This window comes from Lepidochelys kempii, chromosome 15, assembly GCF_965140285.1.
Source record: "Lepidochelys kempii isolate rLepKem1 chromosome 15, rLepKem1.hap1, whole genome shotgun sequence".
In the NCBI taxonomy this organism is placed as follows: domain Eukaryota; kingdom Metazoa; phylum Chordata; order Testudines; family Cheloniidae; genus Lepidochelys; species Lepidochelys kempii.
This window is the reverse complement of record NC_136394.1, coordinates 26,659,630-26,684,901: the sequence shown is the minus strand read 5'-3', so window position 1 is coordinate 26,684,901 and position 25,272 is coordinate 26,659,630. Positions and strand designations below refer to the sequence as shown.

At 43.6% G+C, this 25,272-nt stretch overlaps 1 protein-coding gene across 4 annotated transcripts in view; it reads right to left on the bottom strand.

The window, feature by feature from the left end:
- Window positions 1-6,291: 6,291 nt before the first annotated feature.
- Window positions 6,292-25,272, bottom strand: part of SETD1B (SET domain containing 1B, histone lysine methyltransferase) — a 70,437-nt gene continuing 51,456 nt past the window's right edge. For 2 of the 4 annotated variants that reach the window (XM_073313483.2, XM_073313481.2), the window contains exons 13-18: window positions 22,264-23,823; window positions 16,630-16,796; window positions 14,824-14,955; window positions 13,583-13,702; window positions 11,426-11,563; window positions 6,292-10,640 (exon numbers count right to left, since the gene is read on the bottom strand). In XM_073313483.2, coding sequence (XP_073169584.1) covers window positions 10,467-10,640; window positions 11,426-11,563; window positions 13,583-13,702; window positions 14,824-14,955; window positions 16,630-16,796; window positions 22,264-23,823 — 2,291 coding nt within the window. In that variant the 3' untranslated portion in view covers window positions 6,292-10,466. The remainder of the gene's footprint in view (window positions 10,641-11,425; window positions 11,564-13,582; window positions 13,703-14,823; window positions 14,956-16,629; window positions 16,797-22,263; window positions 23,824-25,272) is intronic. The other 2 variants (XR_012155135.2, XM_073313482.2) reach the window with 2 other exon arrangements.

Here is a 25,272-nt window from a genome sequence, read left to right as displayed (position 1 = left end):
CTCAGCCTTTGTGGCAGAAATATTCTTTGAAGTGTCAATCTTCTGATGGGGATAAGAGCTAGGGAATGGGACTGATTGCCTTTTCTCCTGGGTCTCTCAATCAGCCCCTGGCTGCAATTAAACGTCATGCTCATAAAAGTGGATCCCTGTAACCAGCTCTGCAGTTAGTGTCCCCAGTTTCTAAGCCTCCGCAACACACATGCAAAGAAATACTGATGAGAGACAGAGGCCTGCCACTGATGCAGACTTCTACCAGAGTAGTGGCACCCAGATGGTGATATACACACATGGCCAAAAGAGCAGAACAAAGCCCATCTGTTTGCTAAAGAAACATCAAAAAATAAAACATCCCAGAATAAACTTGGCTCTGCTGACTCTTGGTCTGAAAGACTTAAAAGCAGCCTTAGGGGAGAGAGCCCAACCCCGGGTAAAATTTTCAAAAGTGCCAAGTACCTGAGAAACTGACGTCCCATTAAGAAAAGGAGTACTTGTGGCACCGCACCTCAGAGACTAACCAATTTATTTGAGCATGAGCTTTCGTGAGCTACAGCTCACTTCATCGGATGCATACCATGGAAACTGCAGCAGACTTTATATACACACAGAGAATATGAAACAATACCTCCTCCCACCCCACTCTCCTGCTGGTAATAGCTTATCTAAAGTGAGCATCAGGTTGGGCCATTTCCAGCACAAATCCAGGTTTTCTCACCCTCCACCCCCCCCCCCCACAAATTCACTCTCCTGATGGTGATAGCCCATCCAAAGTGACAACTCTTTACACAATGTGCATGATAATCAAGTTGGGCCATTTCCTGCACAAATCCAGGTTCTCTCACCCCCCCCCCCGCCCCCCCACACACAAACTCACTCTCCTGCTGGTAATAGCTCATCCAAACTGACCACTCTCCAAGTTTAAATCCAAGTTAAACCAGAACGTCTGGGGGGGGGGGGGTAGGAAAAAACAAGGGGAAATAGGCTACCTTGCATAATGACTTAGCCACTCCCAGTCTCTATTTAAGCCTAAATTAATAGTATCCAATTTGCAAATGAATTCCAATTCAGCAGTTTCTCGCTGGAGTCTGGATTTGAAGTTTTTTTGTTTTAAGATAGCGACCTTCATGTCTGTGATTGTGTGACCAGAGAGAACTTCAAATCCAGACTCCAGCGAGAAACTGCTGAATTGGAATTCATTTGCAAATTGGATACTATTAATTTAGGCTTAAATAGAGACTGGGAGTGGCTAAGTCATTATGCAAGGTAGCCTATTTCCCCTTGTTTTTTCCTACTCCCCTCCCCCAGATGTTCTGGTTTAACTTGGATTTAAACTTGGAGAGTGGTCACTTTGGATGAGCTATTACCAGCAGGAGAGTGAGTTTGTGTGTGTATGGGGGTGGGGGTGGGGGTGAGAAAATCAAGGTGGGCCATTTCCAGCACAAATCCAGGTTTTCTCACACACACCCCACCCCCATACACACACAAACTCACTCTCCTGCTGGTAATAGCTCATCCAAAGTGACCACTCTCCCTACAATGTGCATGATAATCAAGGTGGGCCATTTCCAGCACAAATCCAGGTTATCATGCACATTGTAGGGAGAGTGGTCATTTTGGATGAGCTATTACCAGCAGGATAGTGAGTTTGTGTGTGTGGTTTTTGGGAGGGGGGTGAGGGAACCTGGATTTGTGCAGGAAATGGCCCAACTTGATTATCATGCACATTGTGTAAAGAGTTGTCACTTTGGATGGGCTATCACCATCAGGAGAGTGAATTTGTGGGGGGGGGTGGAGGGTGAGAAAACCTGGATTTGTGCTGGAAATGGCCCAACCTGATGCTCACTTTAGATAAGCTATTACCAGCAGGAGAGTGGGGTGGGAGGAGGTATTGTTTCATATTCTCTGTGTGTATATAAAGTCTGCTGCAGTTTCCACGGTATGCATCCGATGAAGTGAGCTGTAGCTCACGAAAGCTCATGCTCAAATAAATTGGTTAGTCTCTAAGGTGCCACAAGTACCCCTTTTCCTTTTGCGAATACAGACTAACATGGCTGTTACTCTGAAACCTGACATCCCATTGACTTGCAATAGGCTCTCAAGTACCTATCACTTTTGAAAATGTTACCATGTGGGTTGTGATACCAGGCCCCCGGCAAACCAGGCAGAACCAAGAACAGAGTCAGAGTCATGACTATGGGTGTTTTTTCTCTGCAGGAAAAAAATCTGGTCAGGAGACACCCTCCCTCCCATGCTTGGCGATCCCATCCTTAAACCATGGGTTACAGGAAGAGGGCAGATAGCCTAAGAGGGGGAAGGGACTCAGGAAATGGTAGAGATGGGTGACTGACTTGGTTAACTAGAGGGAGGGGGCACCAGGTTCTCACGAAGAGGAAGAAAACATCACTGACTATTTATACTATACACCAGTTCCTAAGATTGCTTTTAGCAGAGATGCTTAAAGCATTGTCAGTGTCACATAACCGGGACAGTCTCTGTTTACATTGCCCAACATCTCATTACAGAGGGGGCCAAATTCAGCCCTGCCATCAACTGACACAACTCTATTGAGTTCAGTGGTGATGTGTCCATCTATGCCAGCAGAGAATTGGTGCCATAGCATTGGTGGAAGAAACTCAAGGGACAGGAGACCATATTGTTACAACAACACAAATGCCAACCAATTTCATCTGCGAACACCTGACCTGGAAATAAAATGGATCATTATACGATGTGGCCACAGTTCTGTCACTGGTTTCCCCAAGTCAGTCCCCACTGCCCACATAATGTGTTACGTTTGGCTCTGCCTTCCCCCACAACAACCCGCAAAAGGAGCATTGACACGGGGGAGACCTGTGGGCTGGCACCAGAGAATTGGCCAGGAAGAGTCACGGGAGGGGATTCCAGGCTCAGGCCCCTGCTGGGCAAGAGAGAGGTTAGTTGGAACTGGAACCCAGTACGCACACACTTCTGTCACCATTGTCAACAAGAACCTGCAGCTCCCAATTCCCAGCATTTAGCCCCAAACTGCAGGATTTGCCAAAAAAAAAAAAAAAAAAAAAAGGTTTGCATAAATAGCTGAGAACAAGAGGACGGAGACACCTGGAAGGAGGCAGGGAGGGAAAGTGACCCATCAAAGGGGGTGAATGGGCAGATGAAAATCAAGTGGCCTGAGGGGCAAAGAGGGAGGTTATGGGGGGGGGGGTCAGAACTCAATTGACTGGCGGTTAGATAATTGACTGCCTGGGGGAACTGCTTCTCTTCCCAACCATGGGGGAGAGTCCTCCCCTTTTTTTGCATCTCCTGTCCAATTTCTTGTGGCTCTCTCTCTCTCCTGTATCAGTCACTGTCCCCTGCCCCCACTTTACCTTTAAGGGAAGTGTCTTGCACTTCTTTTCCCCCTCACCCCAGTCAGAGGGCAGCTCTAGCAGAGCCTCCTGCCCTTCCCCTCTCAGGAGTGCGTGTGTGCTGTGGGGAGCGGCTGGAGAGGAGGGCCAACAGGCTAGGACAACATATTTTTCTACAAGAAGTGGTGGGGGAGGAATGGAAAAAGCCCACTCCTTTCCCTGCAAATATACCTTGGGGCGGGCTGGGACAGGCTAGACCAGCCCTTCCTCACTGAGGCAGAATTCTGAGGGGACCCAAAGCAGTTGGAGCAGGGCAAGCATTGGATCCAGGGTGGGAAAGGGAGAGGTGGTTGTGTGGAGATAGGGTCCTGCCTCCCTCTGCCACTGGTCTGGGGAGATTCGTACCTTCCTCCCTGCCCCAACTGCTCGGAATGAGGAGCAACTAGAGATTGAGAAGGTCACCCAGGGAGCGGCTCACAACTTGGTAGTTATGGAGAGTGGAGCATGTGCAGGAGAACACGGACCCCAAGGGGAACACAGATGACGGGCAGACAGATGTCACGTTGTGCCTCCCTACAACTATCTCAGAAGCACAATACCGGGGGAGGGACGACTTCGCACAACTTTGCAAATCCACAAGCCCATCAAGTTAACCCCCCCCCCCCCGAGAACCACGCCCTTAGGTGGCTTATCAATGTGTCCAATTCGGCCCTTGGGCCCAAGCACCAGGCTGCTTCTGAAATGGTCTTGTGCAGCCCTAGGAACCTTAGAAAACCTTTTTGGCCACTTAAGCTCCCAGTTTCTCCCATAGGAGCTTTTGAAAATCCAGGCCATTCTCATCACCTGCAGAACGTGGGGCGGGAGGTATAAATAGAAACGGCATCTCACCCAAGTGATGAAATTTGCTACCGCAAACCCTAGTTCATGGCCTCCTTTTCTGCCACGCTGGGCTTGTTTTTTCATCTGTTTCAGTTGTAAGCTCTCTGAGGCAGGGACCGTCTCTTCCTACAGACAGAACCCTAGCACATTTGGGCCAATACTGCCAATAATGAACAGAGGGGGTGGTGCTTTAATGGCCAAACAAGGGGCTGAGAGTAAAGGAGTCCAGGGTTTTATCTTCAGGTCTGCCACTCTCTTGATGTCGGACTGAAGCGGTGACCCCTGTGGCTAAACGGGGGCAGGGGGTGCATGGCTCTGGTTCCCTCAGCTCAGTGGAGCTGTCAGTCTACCCCTGGGGTCCAGGAATCTGGAAACCCCCAGGGGGCTGGTAGGGGATCCCAGGCCTGCCCGCTCCATTGGGTTCCAGCTCCAGGCCCTCAAGCTACATAAGGAGAGTCAGGGGTGCTGACCTGGACAATGCCCGGAGCTCCTTCCTACCTTCCATCAGGCCTCTGCAGGCTCTTCACTCTGTGGGTTTGTTTGCCCCTTGCTGGGTGTTGTCCAGTTGTCTAGCAATCCACTGACTGGAGTTCCCTTCTCACTTACTCTGTAGCAGCCTCTCCCTTCTGCTTCCCAGCCCTTTTATCCTCCCAGCTGCTGCTAGACTGCCAATCAGCAGTAGCTGGCAGGGCTTGTATTAACCCTTCGCTTGCTGGGCTAACATGGGCTACATACATCCCATGGCAGTGACCTTGGGCAAGACTCTTAATTTTGTATCTGTTTCCCTCTACTGTAAAAAGTAGATCAAGTTCATTACAGATTTAGCACAATTAAAAAAAACAACACCCAAACTAAAAGCTCTTAGCTCCCTGCCAGCCTTATGGCATAAAGAGTCACGGACCGATAATACAAACTCAGCCTCCAACAGTAATCTCTATGGGATGCTGAGATGTATGCAGGCTAGATGATCATAATGGTCCCTTAAAATCTCTGAATCGATGTTTCAATTAGTGCGTTTTGGGATCCTGAGATAAGAAGAGCTATAGCTGTGCAAAGTATGAGTCCAATCCCACAACTCTTATTCAAGTAAGTGATCCTTACCCATGCAAACAGTCACACCGAAGTCAACAGGGTTACTCACGTGACAAAGTGTGACAGAATTGGGCTCTATGTTTATAGGCCCTGATCCTGCAAAGAGATTCACATGGGTATGTTAATAAAATGTAGCTCTTCAGGATAGGGACAGTCTCTTATTGTGCGTCCATACAAGGCCTAGCACAATGGGGTCCCCAATCTCAGAGGCCTCTAGATGCTACTGTAATAGAATAATAAGCACAACATAGTGTTTTTTTCTGTAAGAAAAGTCAGTATATTTATGGTTTGCTTTATAAAAGTTACTATAATACAATGGTACATAGTATTCAATTCACAAAAATATGAACAAATATATACAGCATGACACATCCACAACAAAACACTTTCTTCAAAACAAGATACATACTGATGACAGAATCTATATGCACAAAACATCCCTAAATTTATAAATTTGCTTAACAAAAGCGAAAGCAGAAATCCTAAATCTTCAAAGCAGAGATTTTTTTTAAAGAGAACTTAAAAAAAAAAAAAAAAAAAGCAGAATTTTCATTTATTGCAAACCATTTTACCTGCCTCCTTTTAAAGGAGGCCCTTAACCTTCACACTGTGAATTAAAACAACCTGTTTACAGAACCCATGAAACAGCAAGGAATGAAGGCAGCTTTTTAGGTTTTGTTTTTAAAACTGCCGATTGGATTAGAGTGTCCTTTACAATGTGTTTCTTTTCACTTGTACAAATATTACAATTGCAATTAAAGAGGAAATTTATAAAAAAAACACATTAAATTGAAAAAATCCAGATGCAGATTTGCTTAAATATATTTTAGGTTGTCTATTAATAGACTGTACATATTTCCTCGCTTGAAATAAATAGATTTTGCACATTAGGTTTCAGACTGGCAAACAAAAACAAAAACAAAGCCTCCACTTGGCATTCTTTTGTCTTCAGTTTCTTAATGCTTCTAATTTCGTCTACTTATTTGACCAAAAAAAATATTTATACAGAATTTACATTATACAAAGCTTGACACAAGCTGTAAATGCCACCAGCTCCTTTTCTATAAGCATTCCTTCTCCCTCCCCCGTCATCCTGACACGAGTTAGAGCTGGAATCTTCTTTTTAAAAAGAACTCCAAATTACAATAGCCACTTTTAATAAATTATTTACATGCTCTTGAAGTACAAAGAAATCAGCAAAAAAATTCAACATGTTTCTACAAGAAACAGTGTCTGAAGAGAAGATTCTTAAGTTTGCCTATGTACAGAAGATGCATTTTTTTAAACTTCAAAATCCTTTTTTCCTTAAATTTTTATTTTATATAGAAATGCACTGAAATGATCCCTGAAAAAGGTCACAAAAACCAGAACTGAATCTACTGTCTACATTGTCAGAATTTAAAAATGCTTTTCTGGTAGAAATAAGATGTTCTGTACAATATAAATATCTGCAAGATGAGCCCCTTCCCACCCCTTGATAGTTACAGATTACTTATGGGACCCAACATAGTTCTGGAATTGGAAAATATTGGTGTGAAACTGACAGATAAATGAACAGGGCAGGCAGGACATGCAGGTTTTTCAAGCAGAGAGGGCACTTACTATGTATGCCAATTTCTAAGGCATTTACAAACATAATTAAAGCCAGCTCATTCGTGCTTGGGGACAATAGAACTTGCAACTACATTTCCACAACTTTTGTGTTATTTTCTGGGATTGTTTCACGTAGCAGACACATTAAAGTGATTCAGTTTCAGGGGATAAAATTTAACAGTGAACACATTCAATCTCTTTGTTTGTTGTTAATGTAAGCCCAAGCAGAATTAAGGATATGGTCTTCAATGAAGAAAAATACTTCTGTAAATACCCCTCCAAAAAAGAATGCCTGGCAAGATTTGATTTTAGTAGTTCTCCCCCCCTTGAAAACTTCCCACATTACAATCAGCTTTTAATGGCTATGGCAACACCCAATTTAGCACAGCATAAGGCTCTGCCAGCCTTGGGCTGATGTCTATACATCACACACTATGGTCCCTCCATTTTGCTCATCAATCTCAGGTTTGTAGGGTACCAGCCTTCATAACTAGGAAGAGTCATGAATGTGTAACTGGTACAGTGGCCCACATACGTATTTGTATCTGCAGAGTGCCCAGACATTGCCCAACCAAGACCACGTGGGTGACTTGCCAGGAATGAGGCGGCCAAAACGAGTATGCATAAAATGGAGGCCATTGCTGCCACTCATTTAATGTCAGCTGAGATATCCTTTGGAGACTACAAGTCCCACCACCAAATACTCCATCCTGGCCCACTCAGAGGCTGCTCAATTCAAGATGGAAACTCTGCATACTGGGCCCTGCAAGCCCAGATTCTGAAGGGAAACAAACACACACACACACACACACAAAAAGAAGCATGAAGTCAGGCTTCTAAGCTCATATTTAGACTCTGAAATACGTAACCTGTTTTTTCAAAAGTGCTGAGCACTCAGCTGCTCCCATGGAAGCAGCTGGCTGCTGAACACTTTGGAAAAGTCAGGGTAGTTATTTAAGAGCCTAAATAGGGATTTACGGATAACATTTCCAAAAGCGCCAGAGTGACTTAGAAGCTAATGGTACTTCGGCACTTCTGAAAATTTCACCCTAGGAAACTAATAGTAGTTTCATTTTTTAAATCTTGGCCAGAATTTCTATAGGCTGCTTCTCCATAATAAAGAAAAGGCAATTGCATGTGGCCACCCTATCTTCCCTCACAATCCACTGGGGTCATCAGTGTCGTAGGAAACATATTGTACATGTAGACTGGACCATGTATTTGTAAGAAACCAATGTTGATACAGTAGTTTGAAGGGATGGAAAGGAAGAAGGCAGAGAAATTAATATGGTTTAGAACTTTAGTTCTGAAACACAAGGCTTTAGTGCAGTCCCCAAAGCCTTAGACATGCCAACTGGAGAGACAGTATGAAAGGAAGAATCATATTAAAACAAATAAAGGGGCAGTTGGCTTAATTTCAAAACGCTCCCAATGCAGCTGTAGTTATAACCAGCTCTCAAAGACAGAAACCACTTGTGCTTCTAATAAATGTATGTCTTTGGGTCACAAATACCCACTGTTGAGGAGATTTTCAGAAAGCATTTACTGGGGTGCGGGGGACCAACAAAACAAAAACAAAATAAATAAAAGGAGAGACTATTGCATGTCCAATCTCAGGGACAATGTAAATATTATTTGCATTTCTAGCTGAGGATAGTAAGGCAGCTTGTATCAGTCCAGGTCCTCTAGGCCTTTTGCTTGAAACAGAAATGAAATATAGAAGTCTACCCCATATTACATGCTACATACTGTAATACAGTCCTGGCAAATACATATGCAGTATAAATAACTTCTAAAAAACTCATTTCTAAGATTTCAACTTCTGATCACTGAAGCATGATCAGGCAGTAATCGTCACTAGACAGAAGAGAGTATGGAACTCAGTTGTCCAATTTACTCTAAAGGGAAAAGATTTTTAGTTACTGTGATAACAGTAAGATTTTCCCTCTACAAAGTGTTTTTTTTTTTAAAATGGCTTAATACAACTAAGTTCCACTTGTAAGCAGGAGGAATAGAATACGGTTTGAAAGACTGATCTGCTTACCTTCAAGTGGCCAAACAATATTTCAGATCAAAAGAAATACTTGCATGGGATTCTGGCTCATCTGAAATGGAACCCCTAGTACAAAACTGAGGATTTCATTACAACATACACTTACAGTGATCAAATATTTTCTAAAAGGAAAATAAATGTTTTTATTTGGAAGTTAAACTTTTTTAAAACCCAATTTTCATACTGTACAGTTTGGGACAGACTCTGATACCCTCATGCACTTAGAGCAGTGCCTTACTCCATAATTAGTCCTATTGAAATGAATGGGACTAATTTAAGGTACTGCTCAGTGTGAGTGAGAGGGGCAGAATATAGCCCTTTAGCAGTAGAACAAGAATCTCGCCCATACAAGTGCAGAGCAAACAGTCTGAATGAAAAGTCGGGGGGGGGGGGGGGAAAGGGTGCGTGTCAAGAGGCAAAGTTGGAAATAAACAACAAAAGAAACCCAGCAGTTGGTTTCTTATAGGGAAAGAAATCTCAGTGCCATCTTCCATGGATTGTTCTGGTAGTGTATGCTTAAAAGACAGTAAGATTTCTACAGCATAAACAATGACTGTACTGATCATTTAATTTCAGCCTCAGTATTTTGAATGAAAGAGGAACAGATCCACCAGAAACGTAGATACAGAAAAGGCCATTTCTCAAGCCACCTTTCGCGAGTAAGGACTAAGTAACTGATTAAACTTATTATACAGATTGTGGTATTAAATATTTTTCCTGTATGGTAACAGAGCTATTGATCCCCCCAAAATACCAGCATGGCATGTGAAAATTAGAGGTGAGCCTAAGGCATTACATTCAGGCCCATTACAGAGCTGAATGTTCCCCAGCATTCCAGGATGTTTGGGTCAGAGGAATTGATCAGGCCCATCTCTAAGGAAAAGGCAGGACAGTTCATTTATAGTCTCACTTGAGACACACCCAAGCATACACATACACACTCACACTCTTGCATCCAAGCCTCTGGCTTGCTCTGTAACATCAACCATACATTTATTTACAGCTTACTCTGAAAAGTCTGTGCAATTTCAGCCAATCAAGCTCCCAACAAACCTTTATGGCATTTTCAGTCTCTGCTTCACATTTAAACGTTGAATGTCTTTTTCAAACAACAAACTGATGAGAAAAAAGGTAGCAGCATTTATAGAAAGACAAAGGTTTACAACAAAAACAACAACAACAACAACAAAGGTACCATTATCGTACGATGAGCAATAAAATAGAGACTGAACAGAGAGAAGCTAGTGTTTGGATATACTATGCCACAAAGTGGTAATCACCTTTTGTGTGTGTTGGATCTGATGAGGAAGAGCACCTGAAACGTGAACAGTCCTAGTTATGCATGTGCGCTTTTTGCTTTCACTTGTGATCCTGACAGAAGTGCGAAACTTGCTTGGTTTTCTTCTCTCTCTCTCTCTCTTTTTTTTTTTTTTGGCAAAGTGCAACCACACCTGGTTACTGCAGTTCTGACATGGCCGAAGGTGCAAGTGTGACGAGAAGCCTCGGGATTAGTTCAGGGTCCCCCTGCAGTTCTCAGAGCCGCACAGACACGGGATCTTTACATCCTCGATCGGAAACTTGTAGTCATAGGTAATTTCCTCATTCACGCTGATGTGCTGCTTCGAGTAGATGACAATCTTCTTCTGAGACTCCACGGTGACGACTTTAGCGTAACAATTTGGCTGCAGGGGTGACAAATTGGGAAAGGGGTTAATTTTCTGAAAGTTTTAGATGTGCTGGCTTTTTTAGCAGTTATTTAAATCAGCTGAAATGTTGCAATTATTTTTACAGAGGGGCACAGGTCCTTTTCCTGAGGCTGGAGTGTGGGGCTTTCATTTTTTTCCCCTGCCATACTCAATTCCTCATGGGAATGGGAAGATTTATTAGCGGAATTAAGACAAAAAACAAAGTTCAGCCTTCATATCCTTTTTCTAAGGTACAGATCGTGACAGTTTGTTCAGTCAGCATGAACGGCGCCTACAGGCTTTGGTAATGGGAGGTGGGAGGCGGTAATGACTCAGACACCCAAATTATTACTACTCATTGAGTGCACACAGTCTGCCCAGTACTGTACAGAACACAGGCGAAGGCAGAGTCCCCGCCTGGAGGAGACAGACAACCCTGGTCCTACATGAACACCATTTGGAGACTGTTCCCATACCAGTGTTAGGGCTATGTTTTGTTTTAAATACACTTTCCCTAAACACCGTACAATAGTGTCTCTCCAGGATCTTTAGATACAGTCGGATTTCTAGGGCCAAATTCAGAGCGGACTCTAAATTGTTGTAACTTACATCTTCTAGTCCCCTCATACCAGTTCTTTATACTAGTCTTGACCCACATCAGCTTATCAATATGTTGATTTCAGTTCCTATTAAACATCACCACCTCAGAGTATAACTGAGTGTCTGGCTGGTTTATCTGTAAGTAAAGGCCAACTCGAAAGCATAAGCGAAGTGATACTTACATTGCAGCTATGATTAATGAACCTGGCAAAGTTTCCACATTTTGTTGCATCGATGATGGTGTCATGGTCGACCCTGAACATGTAACTGCTCCCAATGCCTTCATCCTCGTATCGCTTCTCTCGCATGTCTGCAATGACCTACCGGGCAAACCAATTGTCGAGTCAACGTGTGCCTCTATGGCACAAGGAGACGGGCAGTAAAGTACGTGGGATTTACATGCAGTTAATTTAAAAGGCACAAACCAAAACTGCCATTCGGGATTTAAAAAGATATTCACCCCCCCAAATTATTCAAGAGAAGATAGACTTAAAATTCAAAGGACAAACATTTAGGATGGGATTTTCAAAGATTAGGCACTGAATTTCAAATGGGATTCAGCACCTAATTCCCTTGGACTTTAGAAAAGCCTGCTTTACAGTTTAAATCAGTGATTCTCAAACTTTTGTACTGGTGACCCCTTTCACAAGCCTCTGAGTACGGCCCCCCTTATAAATTAAAAACACTTTTTATATATTTAACACCATTATAAATGCTGGAGGCAAAGTGGGGTTTGGGGTGAAGGCTGACCGCTCATGACCCCCCATGTAATCATCTTGTGACACCCTCAGGGGTTCCAACCCCAGTTTGAGAACCCCTGTTTTAAATCCATACACCACTGAAACCTACACTGAGGACAACACTTGGCAGAGCCCCTAGCTCTGCACTGAAAAAGATTGTAAGACTCCGAAAATGCTCTGCCTAGCTCATGTAAAGAGGAATGTGTATAAAGAACCCATGTCCCAGTCACTTGGATTCCTTTCATCACATCCCGCTCAATTTCTCCCTTGACAATACTTCTAAAGTACAATCGGACTCTGCACGTGGATTTTAGAGAACTTTAAAATTATGCTCTTAAACCAGAAATTTGGTCAGGGCAAAATTTCCAGAAAGAGCCCCTGCACGATACAGGCAGAGAACAGCTACTGTGAACAACACCCATCTCTGAAATCTGCCAGGGGTAGGGCTTGAACTCACAGTGCATAGATGCAGTTGAGGCTCAATGAGTCCAGTGTGTAACCCTGAGCTGCCTGCACGCTCTATGGCTTCAGCAGAGCCCTAGTCTTGCTACATGTGCAGTTTAACTGTTTTAGACACATCAGGTTACCTCGTGCTGACCTGGAGTTCCAAACTTTACCCTCAATAATTTATTCAGTATTGCTTCCCCAGTGTACAAGCTGAGATCAATCCCATGGGATCATATCATTTTGGGGAAGATCAGAGCATTAGTTTGAGCCCCAGATGTGGGCAACAAAATTTTAGAAGAATCATGTGATTTTTTTGTAAACAGCTGATGTTTTATGGGGTGGGGAGAGTTGTATCTCAGGAACCCAACTGCTCAAATGACCCCAAATTTGGATTTTAGAGCCCTTACAATAATCTTCTTTCAAAAAGTAGGTGACTCTCAACCCTATCTATAGCACAGCTTCTTCATGTCTGTGTTTCGTTTGCCTTACAGATTGTATGTTCATCCAGAGCAGTGAATGGGTAGCTAAAGGGCTGTGTAAATTTATTGCACTCTATAAAAAAAAAAAAAAGACAAAAATTCTGAGAATATGCCTGGATTTAATCCTGTTTCGAGAAATCCTGCTCCAGCCTACATTGATCGGGGATTCTAAACAACCGTTTGTTTGTTTTTAAATGCACGCCGAGTCTTCACCACTCAGCATTAAAGGGACCAGCCAGTCCATCATGTGAACAAAAGTATTTTAAACTTGTCTTGTCAAAAATCATAAATTGGAGTCTTTTATCTTATGCTCATTTCCACACAGATGTGACAAAACATCATCAATAGGATTCTGCACAATGACTTTGCCTTGCATATGTTACTCGCTGGGTTTCCAGAGAGCAGGGGGCAGGCAGGAGGAAACAGAGCAAGAGAACTGAGCCATGCACAAAAAAACCCAGAAGAAACACTCAAGATGTATGCAATCGTGCAGTATTGAAAGCTTCAAGGAAGCTTTAGTGTTTGTGAATTCACAAGCAGGATGGAGAAGATAAATAAACCCAGGGAGGTATGAAGAGCGATGCTATGGAGGACAGATACATGTGGCCTTCCACACTTCATGACTGAATCATGGCAAAGGCCCTGTGGTCACCTGTGAGGAAATCCATCTTACCTGTCTGATGTTCTGACCCACATATTCAATCACCATCTCGTCAGCTGCAATGGGCTCCATAGCAAAAAGGCCCCAGTCATGAATGTGACTCTTGCAGAATTTTAGCTTTTTCTTCCGGAACTGTGTACAAAACAACCCCAAACCATCATGAGCAAAAAACGAAACAGCAATCCGCACAGTACACAGCACACAAGAAAGAGCATTTGCAGTGTGTTCCATGCTACAAGTGTGACATTGCAGCATGTGGCTCCTGACTCTATAGTTAAATCAGACTATTAATTACCTCCACGTTAGCTGTGAAAGGGAGTGTAGTCTAGTGGTTAAAGAAGGGAAGACATCGTCTTGAGTAGACGTCGTCTGCTCCCAGCCCTGCCCTGATTCGCTGCATGTTTTTGTGAAAGTTGGTAGAACAGGCCCGTTTAGGGCAAAGGAGATACAGCCCAGTGTCTAAAGCACAGTTTTGGTCTGGGGCTCAACTCCATTTGTTCACTGATTGTCTGCTTCCTGTTTTATTGTCACTGCCTATCATGTGTTAAACCCCACAGGGTATCTGTGATGACCTCTGCCCCATGGATTTCCCGCTGATTTGCTTCTTTCCATTCCCTTTAGGTATTTGAACATTAGATCAAAGAGATCTAGCGCTTGTACTGTTTGGAATTTTATGTGTATTTAGTTCTCCCGAAAGTCAATACCCCAGGCCAAAGTACCTCAAACTACCTGCTGTTCTGAAGAGACGGTACAACGAAGGGGTGAGAAGACAGTTCAGTTTGGAAACCCCACTCAAACCTTCAGTGAGATGACGAACAAGGGTGCCCAAACGTGGAGGTTTTTGTGATGCGAATACGTGTCCACTAGGAACTGGACCGAGATCACCATCTAATTTCACACAGGCTACACAGCCATCAGATGGTAAAACTACTTCTGGTTACTACTAACCTGAACTAGATTGGAACCCACAATTTACAGATGAGTCTCTTTGTCCCATTATCAACCCCCTTGATCATGCAGTTGAAACTACTGGACATATTGTACTAAGTAGCTCTTGCTCCCAGACATACTGCTACAGTGTAATACACAGCTTAATGTGACAAGGAAATATATGGCATCATGGAGAGATTTATAACTCACAGGATTTGTCATGGATCTGCGGCTTTTAGCTGGCCTTGCCGTAGCTTATTCCTAACCAGCACCTGACCTGTGCTCTCCGATTCACAGAATAAAAATCTGGTTGCATGACCTACCTTGAGTTGGTTAAATTTGAGTAGGTCGCTGTCACAGCTACCAGTGAAGGATGAGAGAAGCCTGCGTTGCTCTGACCTCCTCTCAGAGCCAGCCCGGGTGGAAGCATGAGGTTGGGCAGGGATGCTCATTCCCTGCAAACAAGGAAGAACAGTTTAGGAGTTGCAATTTAAAAAAATTTGGGGCAATCCATTTGTACATTTTCTAGAGACAAGTGAGAGATGAAAGCAGAGCCAGTGAGGAGTTTGATGCACATCCTCACACAGCCAGTACATATCTATCACAGCATCAGCGTAGAAACTATTGGATTAGTTAACACAGTCTGCCCTGGCTAGTGAAAAACTCCTCCCTACAGTATACCTGCAGTGTGGTCTACTAGGTAAGGCAGGTTTCAGAGAGTCTGGACTCCTGGGTTCTACTTTCAACACTGCCACAAAACACAGAAATTGTAAGACTTGATCAACTGGTCAGTTGTCAGTGGTCCATGTAGCCAGGTATTTGGTCTCTGTCAGTGGCCACTACCAGATGCTTTAGAGGAAGGTGCAAAATCTTCATAGTGGACACATACTGACTAACTTGACCTTAGAGGCAAGTTTCTTCCTAATCCTAGTCAGTCAGTGGCTGGCTGATCCCTTGTAGCATGAGGTCTTATAGCCCTTCTAACAATTTTTTTTCCCCTATCTAATATAATTGTGGAGTTTCTCATTATCCATAAAGTCTAATCCTGTCTTGAATACTACACTAAACTCTTGGCCTTACTGATACCTCCTGGAAATTACTTTAATAGGTTAGTTATGCTTTGTTTAAAAGAATATTTCATTTGATCAGTTTTAGATTCAATAACTTTTAATTTCATGAAATGTCCCCTTGAAAGGTAAATAGGAGCACTTGATTTGCCTTCTCTGTGTCACTGGTTAATTTGATTACCTCTATCACCTCCCCTCTCTAACTAAACAGTTGCAGTTTCTGAGGTTATGGGTCTATACAGCAGAAGGTGGGAAAGGTAATCATGATGGTCCCTTTCTGACCTTAGAATCATAGAATATCAGGGTTGGAAGGAACCTCAGGAGGTCATCTAGTCCAACCCCCTGCTCAAAGCAGGACCAATCCCCAATTTTGGCCCAGATCCCGAAATGGCCCCCTCAAGGATTGAACTCACAACCTTGGGTTTAGCAGGCCAATGCTCAAACCACTGAGCTATCCCCTCCCCCAAAGGGATAAAATCTATGAGTCTTCAGTCCCTCTTCATATACAAATCTTTCCATTCCTCTGATCGTTCTATCACACCTCCTTGCTTTGCAACATGATACCTTGGTATATGCAGCCCCAATAAAGTACTTTAGATCTATATTGAAAAACAGGTTCCTCAATCCCCAAAGTACTTCCAGAATGACAAACCATACATATACATAAGGATCGCTTCTCTTCAGCCACCGTGGAAATGCTCCTGCAATGGGGTGCAAACAGCAGACATTGAGAAAATACCAGTGACAACGCAGAACAGTTTAGGAGAGGAGGTCACCGTATATAGCTCTACCAACAGGGACATTTAAGTAGGCAGAATGCATTTCCCCATATTGGAATGCTGTACAGGACACAGGGGGAAGACACCCCCACTCTTACAGAAAATGACCTTGACTCAATAGGATCTCGGTTTTATTTCTCATCTGAAAGGCAATACTTCCAACAGGGAAAGCCACACTGGGGCACTGGCTTAATGCCATCTCAGAGACGAGAGTTACTAACACCACATTGCAAGACAAATCCAATTAACTCAAGGAAGCAGTCAGCAATATGAGTCTCCTTACTTGTGTATCAGCTGGCGGCTCCTCTGCAAATGCACGACTGTTGTTGAGGTATTTAAGTTTGTCCTTCTTATCAATTTTGTAATAGCCTTCACTTCGAGCACAACCTGTAACATGTTCCCGCATGCCATCATCCCGCTTCTTCTTCTTCGGAGTAGAAAAGCTAGTAGGTGGAACTAAGTTAAGGAGAAACCCAGCTATACGTGGAAATCAGACAAAAAACCCACTCTCCTTGGTATTTGATTCTTACAGCCATGTGGACAATTTCAATGCTATTAAAAAAAAGAAGGAAATTAAGACTGTTTGCCAAAACAAGCTATTAGAGAAGTGAAAATCTAACTGTTAGGCAACTGGACACTGGAAAGATTTGTTTTGGTTTTTTTTTGCAGGTTTTAGGATTCAGCAAATGAAAGTGGTTTCCATCTAATGGTTCCGTGGTGACCATGTCAAGTGAGTTTGCGTGTCTCAGTCTACTTCCCTGTAGACAAAGGACACCATCACTATTGGCACTAATTGACAGTCTCCACAAAGAGGCCAGGGAGCATATGGGCAACAAAGACCAAACTAATTGCTCACCCCTAGAGTTGGGTCCCTCAAGGTAAAGGATGGGGCAGAGTGGTAGTGGGACGAGTTAGCACTGCTGTTCCCCATGTTGTACATGATCAATAGCTACTGAAAGATCTTCAGCCTCCAGGGCCAACAATCTGGTACCTTCCATGAGCTCAGAAAATTAAACAGTTTTTAGGGCAACCCCACATCCCTACTTGAGAAATGGACATTTCTTTATCTGTCACTATAATGCTCAGGGGCTGCAAAATACATTAAAACAAAGAATAATGAAGAAATATAATGAAATGGAAGAGAGGAAAGGGCTCATTTGTCAAGAAAAGGCTCTTCGGGAGATGACTTCTGCAAAGTATGTGACCATGGACAGAGACCACAGCCACCTGAGTAAACTGGTGAAGCAGTTTGCTCTGTATGTTTTTAATGACATTTTCCACCCACTTGTAGTGTTTCTAGAACTTCCTCGCAACATTTCAGACTGTGGTCAAGATACCACGAACGTATCACGGCAGCAAAGACTCATCACTTGATATAGTGATGGAGAGGGCAAGGAGACATTCCCTCTCTCAAATCCAGCTCCTGATTAACCTTAGCACAGCTCCCCAGACTTTCACAGGAGCAGAATCAGGTCCAGGCAGATATTCCAAACCCCATTCTGAACTCCTCATTGGCCAAGCAAAACTTAGAACTGGTTTGGTTGTAATATTAAATGTTCACCCACACCCCTTCCTCTCCCTAATACGGACCTGTATAAAAAACAGCACGATGCAGTGGTTGGAGGTGGGGATGGGAACAAAAGATTATATTCTCTGCTCTGCCACAAAACCCAGCTGACTTTGGGTGACAAAATTCACTTCTCCGTGCCTCAGTTTCCACAGTTACTACAATTGCAAAGATAATGATTTTTCCCCCCATACAAGGGTATGGCAAGGATTCATGAGTGTTTGTTAAGTGCTTTGAGGTCCTAGGTCAAGGTAATACAGAAAGACAAGTATTATCATATCACATCATAATGAAAGACTATTAAAACAGTTATGACACCAATCTTCATTTTCACCAGATGGCCCTAAAACAAGCTCTTCAGTTCAGTAAACCTTGCCTACAAGGATTTATTGTCACTATAATAAAATAGGGAAAGAACAAGTTAAAAATTACTTCAACAAGTTAGATGTCTTCAAGTCACCAAGGCCTGATGAAATGCATCCTAGAATGCTCAAGGAGCTGATATCTGAGGAGATATCTGAACCATTAGTGATTATCTTAGAAAAGTCATGGAAGATGGGAGAGATTCCAGAAGACTAGAAAAGGGCAAATATAGTGCCAATCTATAAAAAGGGAAATAAGGACAACTAGGGGAATTATAGACCAGTCAGCTTAACTTCTGTATCCGGAAAAATAATGGAGCAAATAATTAAGTAATCAATTTGCAAACATCTAGAAGATAATAAGATGATAAGTAACAGTTTGCATGGATTTGTCAAGATTAAACCATGTCAAACCAACCTGATAGCTTTCTTTGACAGGGTAACAAGCCTTGTGGATGGGGGGAAAGCGGCAGACGTAGTATATCTTGACTTTAGTAAAGCTTTTGATACTGTCTCGCATGACCATCTCATGAACAAACTAGGGAAATGCAACCTAGATGGAGCTACTATAAGGTGAGTGCATAACTGGTTGGAAAACCATTCCCCGAGAGTAGTTATCAGTGGTTCACAGTCATCCTGGAAGCATAACGAGTGGGGTCCAGCAGGGATCAGTTCTGTTCAATATCTTCATCAATGATTTTAGATAATGATATAGAGGATACATATATAAAGTTTGCAGATGATACCAAGCTGGGAGCAGTTACAAATGCTTTGCAGGATAGGATAATTCAAAATGATCTACACATACTGGAGAAATGGGCTGAAGTAAACAGGATGAAATTCAATGGGACAAATGCAAAGTACTCCACTTAGGAAGGAACAATCAGTTGCACACATACAAAACAGGAAACGACTGCCTAGGAAGGAGTACTGCGGAAAGGAATCTGGGGGTCATAGTGGACCACAAGCTAAATGAGAGTCAACAGTGTAACGCTGTTGCAAAAAAAAAGTGAACATCGTTCTGGGCTGTAGTAGCAGGAGTGTTGTGAGCAAGACAACGAGAAATAATTCTTCCGCTTCACTCTGCGCTGATTAGGCCTCAGCTGGAGTATTGTGTCCAGTTCTGGGTGCCACATTTCAGGAAATATGTGGACAAATTGGAGAAAGTCCAGAGAAGAGCAACAAAAATGATTAAAGGTCTAAAAAACATGACCTAGTTTGAAGAAGACTGAAAAAATTGGACTTGTTTAGTCTGGAAAAGAGAAGACCGAGAGGGGACATGATAACAGTATTCAATTACATAAAAGGTTGTTACAAGGAAGAGGGAGAAAAATTGTTCTTCTTAACCTCTGAGGATAGGACAAGAAGCAATGGGTTTAAATTGCAACAAGGGAGGTTTAGGTTGGATATTAGAAAAAACTTCTTAACTGTCAGGGTGGTTCAGCACTGGAATAAATTGCCTAGGGAGGTTGTGGAATCTCCATCATTGGAGATTTTTAAGAGCAGGTTAGACAAATACCTGTCAGGAATGGTCTAGATAATACTTAGTCCTGTCATGAGTGCAAGGGACTGGACTAGATGACCTCTCAAGGTCCCTCCCAGTTCTGATTAGCAAGTATTTGAAATAGCCATTGCAAACAGGTTACTGTACACATGACTATTTTATGTCTAAGCAGCTTCACATATGAATGATTTCCACCCCCCGTAAATTGTAATGGAAACAGTTTTTTTATTTTTAACAAAAATTCTCTTCTGCATTTGCAGACTGGGTTAGTGCAAAAAAAAAAAAAAAAGTGAAAAAATGAAACTGACTGGTCCTAAAAGTGTAGCTAACAAGCATAGTTTAATTGTCTAAGCTGAGAATGCTGATACAAAAAACAAACAAAAAAATTAAATTAAAAAAATTTCATTTACTATCTACAGCTTGGGTTACTACACTAGGTAAGGTTTTTTTTTTCAAAACAATTTAACTTGTCAGTATCCTATCAAGACATAACTGTCTTCATAAACCTTGAAAATGACTTTTCTTGTTATAAAATCTCCAACAGCCAAATGAAGCATCCTCCCGATGGGTACACATTTATAATGTACTTCAAAAGCAGCATTAACATACAACTGTATTTAGATTGTAGCAGTTATACACATGACTATGTGTGCTTCTAGAAGAAGGAATCTCTGTAGAAGTAGAATTCTGTTGTCTGATTGGAAGCATATGTCCATAAACATGTGCATGAAACCCAAGACCCTTTAGCTCTATCCAGGAATTTACCCTACACTTATATGACCTCTTTCTAACACTACAGGATTGAAGCAGAAGGTCTGGAATTAGCAAAAACAAATGGACTTGAAAGTGCCCTTCAACCCTGTATTTGATGACTTGTTATAAGAAATCCAAGCCCTGTAGAGTTAATTTTATAAAGTCACCTTATAATGAAGTAGGATTGGATGCAGTGATGGGAAGTTACAAATCAAGTTTTTAACTGGATTAGGCAGTGGCCTTAAGAGTTGGTGTTAGAACAGGGGTGGGCAAACTATGGCCTGGGGGACACATCCAGTCCTCCAGACGTTTTATTCCAAACCCTTGAGCTCCCACCAGGGAGCGGGGTCTAGGGTTTGCCCCGCTCCAGCCAGTGAATAGAGCTGGGGGCTTGCCCCGCTCTGCGCAGCTTCCAGAAGCAGCGGAATGTCCCTCCTCTGGCTCCTACACATAGGGGCAGCCAAGGGGCTCTGCACGCCACCCCCACCACAAGCGCCGCCCCCACAGCTCCCATTGGCCAGGAACTGCGGCCAATGGGAGGTGCAGGGGCGGCACCTGCGGACAAGGCAGCACACAGAGCCGCCTTGCTGTGCCTCCGAGTAGAAGCCAGAGCGGGGGACATGCCACTGCTTCTGGGAGCTGCTTGAGGTAAGTGCTGCCTGGATCCTGCACTCCTGACCCCCTCCTGCACCTCAACCCCCTGCCCCAACCCTGATCCCCCTCCCACCCTCCAAACCCCTCAATCCCAGCCCGGAGCACCCTCCCGCACCCCAACCCCTCATCCCCAGCTCCACCCCAGAGGCCTCACCCCAACCCTCTGGCCCAACCCAGAGCCCCCTCCCGCACCCTAAACTCTGCATTTCTGGCCCCACCCCAGAGCCCTCACCCCCTCCTGGACCCCAACCTCCAATTCTGTGAGCATTTATGGCCCGCCATACAATTTCCATACAAAGATGTGGCCCTCAGGCCAAAAAGTTTGCCCACCCTTGTGTTAGAATAACGTTTGTTAATGGAAGGAATTTATCTCAAATGTTGCCATTATGCAAATTACCAAATACATCATACACACACACACACACACACACTCACTCACTCACAAAACCTTCCTTTCCAGGACCATCATTCCTACCCTCAGCTGTCCAGTTCTCCTCTCCTTAGCCTCTTCCCTAGCAAGTAAAGTACTATTAATGTAGATGCCAATTACTTAAAACTTGTAACATTTATTTTTTGCAAATGAGTTTTCAAATGAGGAAGACAAATGATATTCAATAAAGTGGATTTTGTAAAGACTTCATACCAAAAACTAAAAGGGGTGGTGGGTGCAGTTAATTTTGTCTCCTTTTTGGATATTTTCTAACAATTAATAAAATGCATTTAAGGCTATTACACAAGCCATAAAAAGGCAGAAAATTAAAAGTTTAAGCCAACAAGCTGCCCTTGAGTCATGTCCTTTGGAATGGAGAAAAATAATGAAGAATGAAAAATGCAGTGTCAGCCTAAACCTTGAATTTCCTACCTTTTGTTACTCTGAGTCACATTAACATTTTTAAATGAAGAGGAAACAATGTTTTACATGGAATCAGAAGAGATGGGATATTTTACCCCACTGACTGCATCCATACGTATTCCTATGAGGGGAAAATTATGATTAAAACCATAACCAATACACTGCCTCTTCCAAGACAACACTATGCTTTAGGTTCAATCCAGAACCTCAATGTGAAAGGATATAAGGATGGTATACCCAAAGGGTATCGTTGAGCCAGTCCATACCATTATCTTGCTGTAACAAGCGATCATACGTGATACACATGAACTTGATATCTTCCTCATCTATTCCTCCATTCCAGATATCATACAAAATGGTCATCTCCTCAAACTCGGAGCGGGGCCTAAAGTGGGGCCGATGTGGAGAATATTCAGGGGAAGGAATCACTGGGATGTCTTCAGGTGTCTTTTTCTGCCTCCGCCACTGTCTTTTAGGTTTCACGTGAATCTCCTCTTCTTTGAAGTCCTCATTCCACTGATTCTCTAGTTCCTTAAACGGAAGTTTCTCTGCTATGGCCTCCGGGGTTACCTTCTCGTGGAAGCTGTCATTCCTGAAGTCTAGGGTGACCGCTTCAGGGTCTTTCAGTCCGTAAAAAGCATCAGGATGCCCACCCAACAACTCTTTGCTCACAGCACTTTCTGTCAAGGCAACTGGGACAGGAGGAGGTTCTGAAGTTTTGCTGGGATAGGCCTCCAACGAGAGGACCGAAGGAGGTGATCGTTTCGGCCGCCCTGGTTTCCTTTTGGTGGGCAGAGAGGAAGGAGTAGGAGGAAGAGGGAAAGGAAGAGACACAGTAGGTGCTTCTGGGGAGAGCAAAACGGATTTCACGGCTACCTTGCTCTCCTCTATGGATGTCTTTCTATCCACTGGCACACATGGCAGGGCTGCTACAGATACTGGCTCGTCAGGTGGCAAATCTATGTCTGTGTGGAAATCAGTTTCTGGAGGGCTAGCAAAGGGAATTGGGGAGGGAACACTGTTCATGCTGACCGTTCGGGAAGCACTAAGAGGTTCTTTAAAACATTTCTCCTCTGGCTCATCTTCTGATGGTTTCTTGCCAGACAAAAGGCAAGGAAGGATTGCACCAGGCTCTGGGAAAGTAGGCGTGAAATTAAAATCCCTCCCAGGAGTCCGAGGAATGCCACTATTAATCCCAGGAGAATGGGATGGGTATGAAAAAGGGCTGCCTGGGACTTGAGGGGAACTTAAAGTCAAGCTGCTTCCCGTAAGGGGAGCATCACTTCCAGGGGTGGCTGGAATAGTGTCCGTACTCTGTGACTTTGCAAAGCCATGTGAAGACTTGGCCATAATATCCCGCCCTGGAGTCCTAGGAAGCTCCTCTTCCAGAGCTGTTTTGGTCACAGTTAACTGTTCAGGGAAATTTTCTGGAGGGAGTAAAGGTTCCTCTTTACTAGGCGTTGTTGGAAGGGGAAGTGTAGAGGGTGGCACCTTATTAGCTGGAAGTATGGGAGTATCAGAATCCGAATGGACCACCATGTCCCGTCCAGGAGTCCAAGGCAGTCTCTCCTCCTCCTCCTCTGCTGCGGATAGTAGTTTTCCTGTAACTCGGGTTTCTAAGTCACTATCATCAGACTTACTGAAGAAGTGGCTCTTACTGGGTAGAGGTTCTTCAAATACCCCCACTGGTGCTGGGAGACAGAGATTCTCTTCATCTTGAGATTCAGGCTTTGGACCCTCTAATACCTTAGGTTCCAGCTCGATATCCAGTTCGGACTCTTCTACTGGAGAGAAAAACAGAATGAGCTCCATTCAGTTGCTAATCATTTCCAAGTGTGCACACATTAAAGATGCTGCAATTACAAAACCAGTTCATATCCACTGGGAGGCTTTAAAAAACTGCCACTTCCCATTTTGGAAGCATAGAGAGGAGCTTAATTAGGACCCTGAAGCGACCACAGATATCCCTACTGGACCACCAGAAAACATATGATTTATCTGGGGACTAGCTACTCTAGAGGCTATACCCAAGGTTTCCAGCTTACAAAGCGCTTTGCTTACCAAAACCTTGGTTGGCTTCTTACAGCCATAAAAAACATGAGTGAATTATTGGGGAAAGGCTGTTAGTAAGTAGGCTGTAAGAGTCTTGAGCTGTCCTTAGTTTTGTTTTTTTGCAAGAGCTAGTAAATTAACTGGAGGGCCAGCAAGAATGGCAACGGAGCATGGGGGAAGCGTAATGCTCTTGAACATAACGTGGAAGACATGGGAGACCCCTGTAATGAAATGTGGATACACTCGGTTGGTATCACTGAGGCAATTTATATGCTTCTCTAGCTGTAACACTCATTTGTTCGTATTTTATTTACCTCCGTAGGGCTTAGGGCCAAAAGGAACCAACACTCAATCTATGAGGCAGCTTGAAATAACATTTTCAAGAGGAAAAAGGAAGGAGTGTGGAAATGTCTGGCCAGTTGGAGGGTTCTCTCAGGTCTATCTATGCTAAGGAGCAAACCTGAAACCAGGATTACTGACCTTTGCAGGGAGGTCTGACTCATTTCACTCTTGAGCAATTGCATTGGGATGTCTTGATAGGAAGCACCAATGCGAATGCTATAGATTTCTCCTGCATTCTAATATGCCACCGCTAATGAAGATTCCCTACATCAGAGCAACCCTCCCTGTAGTGGAATGCGGCTGTCTCCAGAATGTATCAGAGTCTCTCCACGTGTCCTCCAAGGACAACAGCTTGTTCTAGAAAGTAGTTCCTTCTCTGTCCCTCAATGGTGAGCCTATGACCAGCCTAGAGCTTCCGGGTCCCAGGGCAGCCCAGGAGCGAATGGCTGAGCAGGGACCTGAACTCCAGTCCCCCCCCGTGGTGGTATTCTCCACAGCCTGTAGATTGGCAAGCTTTACCCACCTCACTCCTATTTAATAACAAGTTTAAAAATCTCCTAGAGGTTGTCTTCACACGTAACATACGACTCTGTGAATTTAAGGAAGACACCAGAGCACCAATTTCCTTCTCCTGGGAGGAGGATGCTGGGACAAATGTTCATCTACAGTGGCGCTAAGTGAAAAACCCCTAATGTAGGTCTGTGATTCCACCCCTCTCAAGCCCTGTTAACTATCTCTTTCCATTCCCCAGTCACACAGCTCCTTCAGAACCAAAGAACTAAAGGAGCCATCTTCTGGCTGTCATTAAATTTAGAGTCGCAGTGCTCATCTACAAGGCA